The sequence below is a fragment of the Emys orbicularis genome, chromosome 16 (assembly GCF_028017835.1).
Source record: "Emys orbicularis isolate rEmyOrb1 chromosome 16, rEmyOrb1.hap1, whole genome shotgun sequence".
Classification (NCBI taxonomy): domain Eukaryota; kingdom Metazoa; phylum Chordata; order Testudines; family Emydidae; genus Emys; species Emys orbicularis.
In genome coordinates, this window is record NC_088698.1 from 17086129 (window position 1) to 17099638 (window position 13510).

The 13510-nt window shown below is 43.3% G+C and overlaps 1 protein-coding gene across 3 annotated transcripts in view; it reads right to left on the reverse strand.

Annotated features, from left to right (window-relative positions):
• ARVCF (ARVCF delta catenin family member) overlaps window positions 1-13510 on the reverse strand; it is a 231435-nt gene that overhangs the window by 117119 nt on the left and 100806 nt on the right. For 2 of the 3 annotated variants that reach the window (XM_065417503.1, XM_065417502.1), the window contains exon 2: window positions 9932-10090. In XM_065417503.1, the coding sequence (XP_065273575.1) occupies window positions 9932-10090 (159 nt within the window). Of the gene's footprint in view, window positions 1-9931; window positions 10091-13038; window positions 13108-13510 lie in introns of those variants that run through there. The other variant, XM_065417504.1, reaches the window with a different exon arrangement.

A 13510-nucleotide genomic window follows, 5' to 3' on the forward strand; every position in this document is an offset into this window, starting at 1 on the left:
TGCTTGCAAAGCTTTTGTAAAAAGATCAGGATCCAAAATTATTTTATATATTTAAGGTTACAACCAAAATGTTTTAAAATCAGTTCTTCGGCAACTTGTTATACATTATTTAGTATGTGTGTTAAGTAGCATTTAGAGGTCCCAGCCAAGATTGGTAGGTATTCTGCTGGTACCCGACCCTGGTGTCCACAGGGGTATTTTGATCTTTGAAATAAGCACATGTACAACGTTACATACTCTATGTCTTTCATCTGTTATAGCCATAATGCCCATAGCACCGTTTTAGAATAGTTATATGAAATAATTATAATGTGTCTGCTAGCCATGCAAACCATCCTAGAACCCGGAAGGAAACAGCCACGTGGAAGCAGATTAAACAATGGTGCTAGCACAATTTCAACCATAGTGTTTGCCAAAAGCCACGTGATTCCCTACCAACATCTGAAAGAATTGGGACAGCCAGAAAGACTCTGTAATGATCAACCAAAAGGAACATTCCATTTGTGCATTACGGTAAATCTTTATCTTAGGATAACCAGTGGTAAAATAATGAAAAATCAAGGTGGTTCTCCCTGTACAGGATCTATTTCCAGAGAAGGGATAACAGGAGTTTCTACTAGTATCTCTGTCACAGGGAGGAAGTGAATCTAGTGATGGTTTTAACACCCTTTCTCACCTACAGCACAATGAAAGGAAGCTTTTAGAAACAACTAGTCAACACACAAAGCAAGTTCCATTTATTAGGCTTCTAATCAAGCAAAAACAACAACAACAACAAAACAAAAAACCCAAGAACAAAAACCCCTCACTGAAAGAAATGTAACTCAATTGAATGTTTCATCCATATTCCCTTCAGGGACACAGCCAGAGTTGACAGGCTGATAATGTAGCAAGATCCTCATATATTTTTGTTCCCCTGATACCAATACACTAATAATAAAGACTACAGCCATCCCAACTGAGAACTACCACATTCCGCACCTTTTATTCTAAAGGATGCCAAAGCTCTTCACAGACCACAGGCCCAATCTAGAGCAATACTTACTGGCCCAAACAGTCCCATTAAATTCAATGGGACTCCTCATCTGAACCATTGATTTTTCAGTTCGATGGGTGAACAAAATAGATTTGGTTTGTTTCAAACAAACTGAATTTTGTTTTGTTTTTCTTGATACTGAGGTAGTTTTGTTTGGGTCACATGAAACATTTCAAGATTCATTTCAAAATAACATTTCTAAAATGTTAAAATGAACCATTTCAACTTTTGGGGTTTTTTTGGTCTGAAACTATTTGCTGAATTCGACCCAAAACTGCATTTTTCAGCAAATTTACTAATAAACCGAAGAACTTCGCCCAACTCTATTTCTAAGTTTCTGCAAGATCAGGCCCTATATACATACATATACACTTTACCAACCACTGCAACACAGTTCCCTCTGTGGTAGAGATTGTTTAAGAAGGCATAGCAGCATTATGTAACGCTTCGGAGAAGGAAGTGAAGAATCAGTTCCCTTAATCAACTAAAAGTATATCCTCGGTCCTCTGAAAAGAAAAATAGATATTCCACACATTTGCGAGTAGCGAAAGAATGGAGAAAACAGGTGAGTGCATTGTTCATGACGAGCACAACTGCCACAGCATTGGGCTTGTTACTGGTCAGCCAACTGTTCAGCTCTTATCCTGGAAGGTCTACGATTCGTATTATGGGAATGCCTAAAGGCTCCACCCAGGAAGACACTCTCTGATACACTCAAATGTAGATTTTGGATAGATTACCTAGTCTAGAAGTTTTTAGCCTTTTCCATACTGTGAATCCATGGTACATCAGAAAAAGACTTTGGAACAATTCTCCATAAAGAGAGGGTGGTTTCAGCTCCCTAGAGCTTGTTCGCAACCTCCAGGCTGAGAATCCCTGATCTAATCTAGGTTTGATTTAAATTAAAGCAGGGGTAGAATTTTCAAAAATGCCTAAACCCCATTTTCAAAGGTATTTGGGTATTGCTCTGCTCAGCATTGACTTAGGAAGTCTAACAATCATTGCCAAAAAGGAGTTCCTGAATCACTTTCAAATATGAGCTTTAGGCTTCCTAAATTAGGGCATGTCTAAATTATGAGTTAGTGAGAAGCAAACTGGGATGGAAATCTACAACACTCCAGTGTGCCACATACTCAACTGTCCACGTGAACCCTGCTGTTGTGCACTTAAAGTTCCCTAGTGCGCTGTCCACATGGACAGCTAGTGCACAGCATATTGGAGTGCTGTAGATTTACATCCGAGCTTGCCATACAATAAGCATTCATGCAAACATCCCTGTGGGCACTTTTGAAAATTGTATTTCAAATCCAGCTAGATATTTTTTTAAAAAATGAAATCCTCAATTAAATTGTGTATGTGTCAGCCTGGACACTATTTACAAGGTGACAATTTTTGATATTTAAATTTGAGGCCGATGTAGTGTAGCAATATTTCCTCCAGTTTTCTTTCTGGAAATGCATTTGCCAACAGAACCCAACAGAACCATTTATGCTTCAAAAACCTGCATGTTTTCCTTTCCTTCTCGCTTTTCTTTCCTGCCTTGAAGTCACAGGAACAGCAAATGAGAAAACAAACTGGAAAAAAAAAAAAAAAAAAACTACCGCAATTATTGTAAATGACCCCAAATTAGAGGTGATTGGGTAGATAAGCTCACAGTGCATATTAGCTCCTCAAAGTGTGTGAAGTGCAAACATTAATACAGAGGAAGATCCTATCAGGATTTTGTTTAAACGGCTTGCCTTTGTACAAATGAACCCCACTTAATTAAGTAGTGCCTAGAATTCCTACATTCCATGTTGTGGGGTTTAAAAAAAAACAAAAAACAAAAAACACACACACCACAGCTCAGATGAATTAAATATCTTATAGAAACTGACAGGACAAGAGAGATTTTGCTGAAATTGTGTCATAAAATAGAAACAGGAAAGAAGGAAGCACTCAAGGATAAAAACACTTTGACATTTCCGAGTGCTTATTTTTGAACTATAGACTGTAAAATTATCAGGCCAAATGGGTTCAAGGCTTTACCTTTTTGTTAAATGCTGGGTAAGAACCGACCCTGCAGAGTTTCAAAAGGAAGGCTCAAACTTTCCCCCTCTTCCACTTAAACTTGACATTTTCAAAGAGGCCTAAACGAGTGAAGTACTCAACTCCCACTGAAACTCATTCCAGCTGCAGTGCCTACCTCCCCTTAAAGCCCTTTCAAAAAACTCTGCTTAAGTGTAAGGCTGCACTATGGGGCTAAGTGGCACCTCAGGAATCTAGGGCTTAAAATCACAAGCACTTTCAATCCCCACAATGGGAGGAGCAGGTATTCAGCACTTTGCAAGATCAGGCCCCTGGTGAGCACTGAAAAGCATGAGGCAGAGTGTGCATATTCTCAACGGACAGCTTTTATTTTTAAACACACAAAAACAAACAAAAAAGCCTATCTAAAAATGTAGGTACATTGTTTTATGCAAAAAGAGGATCAAAATCTCTCTTGGAAAGCATTTAGCATTCCAATGCAGATGAGAATAAATATCCAGAAATAGAGAAAAGAACATTTTATATATATATATATATATATATATATATATATATATATATATATATATATATAAACCCACGGAAATAATTTGGCTTACTTTATTAAGTGCTCTTCAACCACTTAAGAACAGGCTTCATTTAATCTGCCGCAGTGTTCCTATGCTAGAAACTAAATGTGGTAGCTTCCTCCCCAAGGTGACCTTCACTGTTTTAACATGCTAGATATTTGCCTTCCAGGAGAGACTGTAAAGTTGAGATGGAGTATATCAGATACATCCTTTGTGCCGTGAATGATATGCAAAGACCAAGCCAGAAAGGTACATACACTAAACAACGAGAAATAGTTTGGAGAGCAATCACAGAAAGTACATTTCAAAATGCGGAATGAAGGGAGGTTTTCTCCAGAGAAGAAGAAGAAGAAGAAAGGGAAAGCACAGTGTCAAATTTCAGTGCCTCTGAGTTGAGGCTATTTACTTTAATTATACTTTGAAAAAGACAGTAGCATATTATGTCTCTGAAACAACAGGTATAAAAGAAAGCACAAGGGAACAGCATTGTGCAGGAGCATTCACATTTACATCAGCCACTACATTTCAATTCTAGCTCCGAAGTCTCAAATGCAAAATTAAAGTGAATAAAGCCTTCAACTACCGGAAGGGGGATTCCAAAGAGGATGGAGCTAGGCTGTTCTCAGTGGTGATAGATGACAGAACAAGAAGCAATGGTCTCAAGTTGCAGTGGGGGAGGTCTAGGTTGGATATTAGGAAACACTATTTCACTAGGAGGGTGGTGAAGCACTGGAATGGGTTACCTAGGGAGGTGGTGGAATCTCCATCCTTAGAGGTTTTTAAGGCCTGGCTTGACAAAGCCCTGGCTGGGATGATTTAGTTGGGGTCATTCCTGCTTTGAGCAGGGGGTTGGACTAGATGACCTCCTGAGGTCTCTTCCAACCCCTAATCTTCTATGATTCTATGAAAAGGAATCCAAAATCTAAAAGTTAAAATGCACTCTCAATCTGTGGAACCCAAAAGCATGTTCTAAATAGCACATCAAATTAAGTAATACCAGCGTGAGTTAGTCATGCCAGTCACAGAAACAGAGCCGAAGCAGTCTTTGAAGAGGTATCCCATGGTAGGAAGTGGGACCCTGGAAAGCTCCTCAAATGCATTTGGCTGGTGGAGGAGCAGATCATTGGGTTCTCTGGTCTTTAAGACACTGCATTCAGCATAATAGTCAACCTAGCACTGCTGCTCCCTTGAAGGAAAGTCCAGTTGGGGGAAGTGGCTGGCCTGGCACTTCCCAGAAGAACATTCCCTGCTGTGAGGGTGAAAGGAAGCCTTGCCCCAGGTATGAGGGCTCAGCCTAAGGCAAAGAACAAAGGGTTGTAGTTTGGAAAAAACACTACAACATGTTAACTACCACAAGCTCACTGGCAATCAATTAACTCCAGGTAAAAAGCCTAGTGTAGACATACTCCAAAGCTCCTGTCTGATGGAGTAAGGCATCAGAGCCTCCAGTTGGAGACCTACACGGGGGGGGACGGGGGGGGCGGAAAATGGGCCAGAACTGAACTAAAGACCGATTGTTTGCCTGGAAATCTGGAGGGAAACTGATTGGAACATGGGAGGAAAGTAGGTATGTAATGCATGAGGTGGTAAGTGGAACACGATCTGTACCAGTGCATGGTAGGAGTAAAGTCGCAGATGAGGGAAGGGTTAAATTGGGCTAGAGCCCATTTTGCAAAGCATTTGGGGGGAGTTGCAAGGAAAGAGAATGAGCTGCTGGCTCACAGACAGAGGTGTAGGGAGTGGGAGGTACAGCGTGTATATATAGACATAAAACAGGAACCATGTCAATTTTTAATACCACTTTTATTAAAGTAATGCATTAAACATTACATAAAATAGATTTAACATTTATGTGTCTGAAGACAGTCCTAATTCTAGTGTATGAAACACTGTTCTTTTAAAAGGGGTGCAAAAAAGTGAGTGCACACTTGAAGCAGGGCTAGAGTCACTATTTTAAGCCACTGGGGTGACAGCAACTCCTTAGGAATCTTGCTAGTGGTAGTTTTCTAGGGGGGGGGAAGGGGGGATGTACTAAATTAGCATATCCATACACTGTCATATCCTCTCCCCATCCAACACCACCCTCACTTGGGGAGTTGCATTGGCCATCTGGGAGCTCCCGAACACAGGGGAAGGGTAACTATTCCTTGCACTGCTGTAATCATTCCCTCCAGCCTGATTTTCTGCTGCTAGGAGTCCTGGGTCAGGATGTGTGAAAGCAGCTCTGGGTGAATCTATGTCAGCTTTTCATTATTATTTTATTACTGTAGTACTCAGCGTACGCGCAATGTGCCCAGCCATTTGAGGGGGTCATCAGCAGCCAGGTGGAGAACCGGCAGCCTGCCGTCAAAACAAGTTGGCACTCATCAAGGATATGTGACATAGTCGGAATTGACTGCAGCTGCATCGTGGGTCATTAGAAAACCCCCATTTAAAGAGACTGACCACACAGTTGCCCTGTCCTGTTCAAAACCGGTTCAGAGATGACCACAGGTGCCTTGGCAGATCAAACCCCGGTGGACAGATGGTTGGGCCAGTGACAAGAGAGCGATTAACGGTCATCGCTGACCACTTGTTGCGCCAAACAGATTCCACTGTCACAAATGACCATAAAAGGCATCTCAAAGACAGGTGAGCTGGCGGGTGGTACTACCGTAGTGCCCATTGCTGTAGTATCTAAGCCCTTCACAGTCTTTAATGTATTTATCCTCACCGTATGAGATAAGGAAGTCCCATTATTTCCAACTGAGGCACAGAGAGACAGACTGACTTATCACAAGTCACACAGGAGGCCTGCGGTAGAGCAGGGAATTGAACCTGGGTCTCCGGAGTCCCAAGCTAGTACCTAAACCTCTGGGACGAAGGACAGTCTTATGGTACAAGACAGGGAGCGAGTCAGGAGATCTGGAGTCTGCCACGCACTTCCTGTGTGACTGTGCCTCCACCTCCTCATCTATGCAATGGGGACAGTATTTCCATACCTCACAGGGGTAACCATGAAACAAATTTCTTTGAGAGATGCTCAGATACTGCAATGACGGGAGCTATAAAAACACCCAACTAGAATAATGCCAATCAACTTCCAGAGCAAAGCACTAGCAAATGAACTGCAACTCTCTCTCCATTTTTGCATTTGCTACCAAGCCAACTATAAGCTGAAGACCAGTTGGATTTCTAAGTGGCTGTTAAAATCTAAACCATATTAAAATATAGAATTAAAAAGTATATACTTTCAAAGATAGCGGTGATCCCCTTTAAAACCACATTGCCTTTTCTGACCAAATTACAAGTGGTTTGGCCAACCTGCATTTTGGACATTTCAACCTCACTTCTTGAATCAAAACTTTAACAGAACTATTCCTTTAGTAAAATGGCTCTTCTGTGTTCCGAAATTCCCCTGGGTTTAGTACATAGACTGAAGCAGATTTAACAGTGACATAAATGAAAAGACCATGCAGAGGCAGATTAGGATTTTGTGGGGCCATGGGCCAGAGCAAGTGGGGGTCCCTCCCCACCCCTTCCACCTACAGTTCCCCTACTCCTCTGGCACTCCTGCCAGGGAGGTAGGGGGTGGTAAGGGTCAGAGTGTGGGGGCTTGCCCCGCTCCACGCACCCGGCACTCCTGAGGAGTGGAGCGGGGTTGGGGCACAGGGGTTTCCCCTGTCCGCCTGGTACTCCTGCTGGGGGGGAGTGGGGTCAGAGTGCGGGGGCTTGCCCCACACCACCCGCCTGGAGCTCTGTGGAGGGGCGGGGGGGGGGGGGGGGAAGTGTGAAGGGATCAGAGCACGGGGGCTTCTCCCGCTCCCTGGCAGGAGCGCTGGGTTGGCAGGCGGAGCGGGATAAGATCCCGCACCCTGACCCTGCTCCCCAGCAGAAGTGCTGTGTGGGCGGAGCGGGTCAGAGCACGGGGGTGCCCATTTTTCCGGGTCCCCCCAATTGGCCAGGGCCCCTGTGCACAGGCCCCATTGGCCCAATGACTAATCCGCCACTGGACTATGTTCCCAACTCTTAAACCATGTCAATTTTCTACTCAATTTTATAATGCTTGGGATGTACCTGAAATAGGTTTATTCTTTGATATCAACATGTTAATTTAAACATCTTTTTCTGTATAGGATTTTCTTCAGTGCATGGGGAAAACGGTGTGTGAGAGTGTGAGTGAGAGAGAACAGGTACAGTATTTGTTTAAGGTATGTGGGGAAGATGGTGAAATAGCAGGTATACCATGTAAGATAAGATTACACTCTTCATGCTATGAGAACGAACATGCTGCTTATCAGCAGTATGACTATTTTGGACAAACTATATCATCCATGTGGTACCCTTATCTAACAGCCATTGTATGGAAAGGAGGCCTCTGCTATTTTTACAAACTCCATTACCCTTTAGGTCACATCTACCATTGTATCCCTTTGCAAGGCTTAGGTTAGAGAGTCTCATAAAGATATGCATTATAATTAGTTTATTTAAAAAGTTGCTCCATTTCATCAGCATCTAAATTTATTACTTCCTCCCTGTATACTTTTTTGCTAGAAAAAGGTATAAATATACTTAGTCCATATAATTTAAAGATGTAACACACTGTTTTTAAATCTTAAAATACTGAACTATAAATCCCTCAAATAAAATGGGAGGAGGCTGAGGTGGTTTTTAAATCCTATATACGAACTTACTAGGAAAGGCCAGGTTTTTTGGACTATCTAAAGATGCATTTAGAACAGCCAAAAGAACATACACACAAAGATCCTCAAATAGTGTAAACATGTGCAGCTCTGTTGACTTGAGTGGAATTGTGCCCCTTTAGCTTGAGATCTGACACTCTGAATGGATATCTTAAGGGATTGCAATTCTGGAATGCCAGTAAACACAAACACACAAACACCAACATGGTGACTTCTGTACAACTTTTTTTGGCTGACCATTTATGTCCAATCTAAGGGGGAAACAGCTGGACAATCTCATTTTAACGAATGATGTTTAATAGTTTTAAAAATAGAAACATCTTTGACCCTTCACTGGACCAAACCCTAGTAAAGATGTCAGCGTAACTGCTGAGGTCCAGAACTGTAGTACAATGCTATTCTAAGAGCTCTGCAAAGCTTGCCAGGGAGCTCCAAACACACAATACTTGTCCCATGGAAAATACAAACTAACCTAATACAAGACAAAGTGAGGGGAGTAAACAAGAGCAGAGTGAGTGAAGGAGAGGAAGGCCAGTAGTAACATCTATATTCATAATGAATCTGATAGTCTACCTACATGGTATTGACAGAAACTATACTGAATCACTCATATGTAAGGCCCCGTGTTTGTCACAGAGGTCATGGAAGTCACAGATTCCATGACTTTTCACGACCTTCGCTCCGTGACTTCTGCAGCAGCCCGGTGCAGCTGGCCCGGGAACCACCTGAGCAGCTCGGGCAGCCCCTGGGCCAGTCGCAGTGGCTGCTGCTGGGGCAGTCTTGGGTCCCCCCACCCCCGAGCAGCAGGAGTTTGGGTGCGGGTGTGGGGGGGCTCAGGGCTGGGGGTTGGGGTGCAGGGCAGTGCTTACCTGGGGGGAGGGGGGGCTCCCCAGAAGGGCGACAGGAACTCCTGTCCCTCAGCTCCTAGCGCCACGTGCTGCCACCGCCCCCACAGCTCCCACTAGCCATGGTTCCCAACCATTGGGAGCTGCAGAAACAGGACTTCGGGTGGAGCAGGCAGCACATGGAGCTAAGGTCGCTGCTTCCCAGGAGCTGGGTAGGGCCTGCCCCGGCCACCCCCGAGCCACGCCCCCTTTCCATCACTCACCGTGCCTCTGGGCCATGCCCCCCACCCAGCATCTACAGCGCCCCCAGGGCCAACCCCCCAAACCACCCCCCTAAGTTTTAGTTAGGGATATATAGTAAAAGTCATGGACAGGTCATGGGCTGTGAATTTTTGTTTACTGCTCATGACCCGTCCATGACTTTTACTAAAAATACCCGTGACTTAAAACATAGTCTTACTCATGTGCAATTGTGGTGATATTTAAAACAAAATCTGTGGAAACTGGAAAACTATTTTCTGAGGAACAAAGCAATAGGCAGACTCACACTGTTACTAAGGATTGTAAATAGTTTGAGACACACACAAAGGCATGATTATCGTACTGCTCTATTCTACATGCCACGAATTTTTTTTAAAATTCCTGTGTGAGGCTGAAGTTTTACCATTTCTCCCCAATGGACCTCTTATGAAAAAGGAGAGCAAACCTTACCTTTGAAATAACCCTTCTAATGCCCCTAAATCATACTCAGCACGGTCCAGAAATTCCTACCTTAGTCTCAGTTCTCCTTGTGGTTCCATCTTCTGAAGTCACAATAGACACATGGGAAGTAGGGGTACCCGGGTCTTCCTCAACAGTAACCGTCTCCTCTACCATCTCCTGAGGCTCTTGCATCATTGTTATTGATGTCTGGTTGCTGGGGCTTTGCTCCTAAGAAATAAGAATGGAACATGTTTGTCATTTATACTGTCACTACCTAGAAGAGTGGGTTTGTTTGTTTTTAAACAATGTACAAGATGTCAGATGCCTGGAAATATAGATTCAGAAGGGAGGGCTTTACTGACCCAAGAATAACTAGCTGAGGGTAGGCTGGCCTGAATAACCTTAGTAAGTGGAGATCATTTGAAGTGGACATCAAAGACTCAGCATTTATTGCCCATTTACAGGAGACTATTTCTTCATATTTACACTTGATTTGCACTTTCCCTGCTATGCTCAATCTAGGATGAGTGGAGTATCTGTGCATAAAAAACACCAAAAAAAAAAAAAAAAACCCCACCATGCTCCACAGTAAACAGGACCATTTCTATCAGAGCATTTATCTTATTTAGTATTAAAAACCTATTTCCAACTGATAAAATACACTCTTCAGACCTCAGTAGCAGTGTATAACAAGGCTATAAATAATTTATCAAGGCCTTCTAGTTACTCAGTATGCCAACACATATCTTACTTGGTCAAAAGTGATGATAATTAAGGAAATATGGTTAGCCAAAGAATCGCACAACTGAACTGGTGGTAGCAGTAGTGGGAATTTTTCCCTGCTGAATATCCTACAGTATAGATAAGGCCTAACTGGTTACAATCTCAGTTAAAAGTTGTAGTATATACACAACATAGCCAACTAGGGTTGTCAGGCATCTGGTTTTTGACCGGAACACCCAGTCGAAAAGGGACCCTAGCCGCTCCGGTCAGCACCACTGATAAGGCCATTCAAAGCCTGGTCAGCGGTGCAGCAGGACTAAGGCAGACTCCCTGTCTGCCCTGGCTCCGCGCAGCTCTCAGAAGCGGCTGGCATTTCTCTACAGCTCTTAGGCGTAGGCGCAGCCGCGGGGGCTCCGTGTGCTGCCCCCACCCCGAGCGCTAGCTCCCATTGGCTGGGAACAACAGCCAACGGGGAGCAGCGGGGGTGGCAGCAGCATGTGGACCCACAGGGACATACTGGCGGCTTCCAGGAGCCTCCTGAGATAAGTGGGACCCAGACCCCTCTCCCGCACCCCAACCCCTTACCCCAGCCTTGAGCCCCCTCCTGCACCCATACTCCCTCCCACAGCCCGCACCCCCTCCCAACACCCCAACCCCTTGCCCCAGCCCAGAGCCCCCCTCCCACATTCCAAACCCTTCATTTCTGACCCTACCCCAGAGCCTGGACCCCAACCCCCTCATTCCCAGCCCCACCCCAGAGCCCACACCCCCAGCCAGAGCCCTCATCCCCTTCAGCACTCCAATCCCTTGCCCCAGCCCAGTGAAAATGAGTGAGCGAGTGAGGGTGGGGGAGAGCGAGCAACAGAGGGAGGGGAGATGGAGTGAGCGGGGGTGGGGCCTCAGAGAAGGGGCAGGGCAAGGGTGTTCAGTTTTCTGCGAATCAAAGTTGGCAACCTTATATTTGAACAGAATGAAAATTCTCTACAAAGGATGGTTCTCTTGAGGAAAGCTACCTGAAGATGATTCTTCTGCCTCCCAAGCAGACATTTCTGTGTTTTTCCTTGTGCAATTTGTGTGCCTCACATAGCAACAGAAATCAGAAGAGATATTCCTGATGGATGAATGAATTTCAGAAGTGTCACAATACATGGACAATGAAACACTGGTTTACAGCTTGAGAAATAAGACTTTTCCAAAACACTTGCAATCCTTGGCAAGGTACAATGGTATAACAGTTCCTTTCATTGTACTCTCTAAAGCCAGTGGGCTGTGCACAGGCGTAAGGGTACAGAGCCTAAAGCAGAATCAGGGCCTATGCTTACAAAGATAAGTCCTACTAGATGTAAGAGGAATCTGTGATATTCCTTCTATACTTATTTCAATAATGAAATGTTTAAAAAATAGCAGTGAAGTATTGTGTCCTGTGTAGACTCAATTGCAATGCTAACCGCTCCTGTTAAGAAATGACTGTGGATAAGTCAAGATCTCTTTTCACTTCATATGGAAATAAAATGATGGGGATGAAACTGTTCCCATGCAGGTGTTGAGTTTTATTATGTTAAGACTTAAATATCCTGCACCTGTGAGCAGTGTAATTACTAGGAAAGTGCCATGTATTGTTTTGTAGCATTTTATTTAGGAAATTACATTTCATCCCCATGGTATGCTGGCTAGCATCCTAGATGGTGACATGCCTTCTGTTGAGTCCTGTAGGAGAGATTACTTTCAAATGGACTTTGTGCAGATGAACAGAAGCAAAGCTTTTGAATTCTCTTGTTAGACTCCACAAGGGAAAAAAATATTTCATTTAATCTTCACATGATCTGTAACCTTCTTTGAAACAAGCTGGTTACAGTGCCCTTGTTCAGTTTACTTTATTTACAGCTATATTCTGACATTCCGGATAATACCTGTTATTGCAATTCGGGCTTATATTTTAACTAGTGAATAGTTTTCATGTCCAGGTAGACATTAATATTAACCCTGTCACAGACTTCAGTACAGGCGTTAAGCTGGAGGTGGATATCTTGACCAAACAGGAAAGGGGGCAAATCATAAAAGGAATATGCATCCTGGACCAAATTTACTGGTGGCGTAAGCAGGCCCAACTCCATTTCCCATTGAAATCACAGCATAATTAATACTGCAAAATTTGTCAGCCTGAATATGCTTAAATCCCACAGGAAATCACTCATTTCAGCAGTTTGCAAGCTTTCATTTCTCTAATCACTAATGCCAATGACTTGTGACATGCTGAATCTTGCAAGTATTCTGCAGTTTAAGCATCATTTTCTGTTTTATCACCACAGGCTAAAGGGGAAACTAAGTCCTGTGGAAAATCTATTCAGTCTTGCATATTTTCCAGGAAAAAAACAACAAAACAAAACACCATATGCTTTAATTCCAGCCCCTTATAGTGAAGCCATTTTCTCCAACCGACAGAAACGTTTCACCTTAAGTGGAGGTTCTCTATAATCAGAAGGCTGTTTACACATTGTAATGCACTGAAAATTCAGGACCATCCATTATTCTTCACTGTAAAACAGAATTACACAATATCCAAGTCCATTCGACATAATCCATTGTATTCCCTTCCCTGTAACCTTCCCTGCCAACTTTCAGATGGTATCAAATCCCCATACCTTTTAAAGTTGAGGATTTTGTTTTCTCTCTCTCACTCACACTCACTCTTCTGGCTGCATTTTGAGGCCACTGGATTACCTAGTTTCTCTCCTCCTTCCCTAAATTTTTGTGAGGCAAACCATGTTTTGTGATAACAAACTTAGGAAAATTGAAGGAGGCAAAAAGTGGTTTGTCCTTTTTGTGATATTTTTACTTAAAAATAATAATAATAAAAAAAATCTTCCTTTGTATCCGGGCTGCCTGTGGGCAAAGAAAATCTTTAAAGCCTGGCACTTAAACATG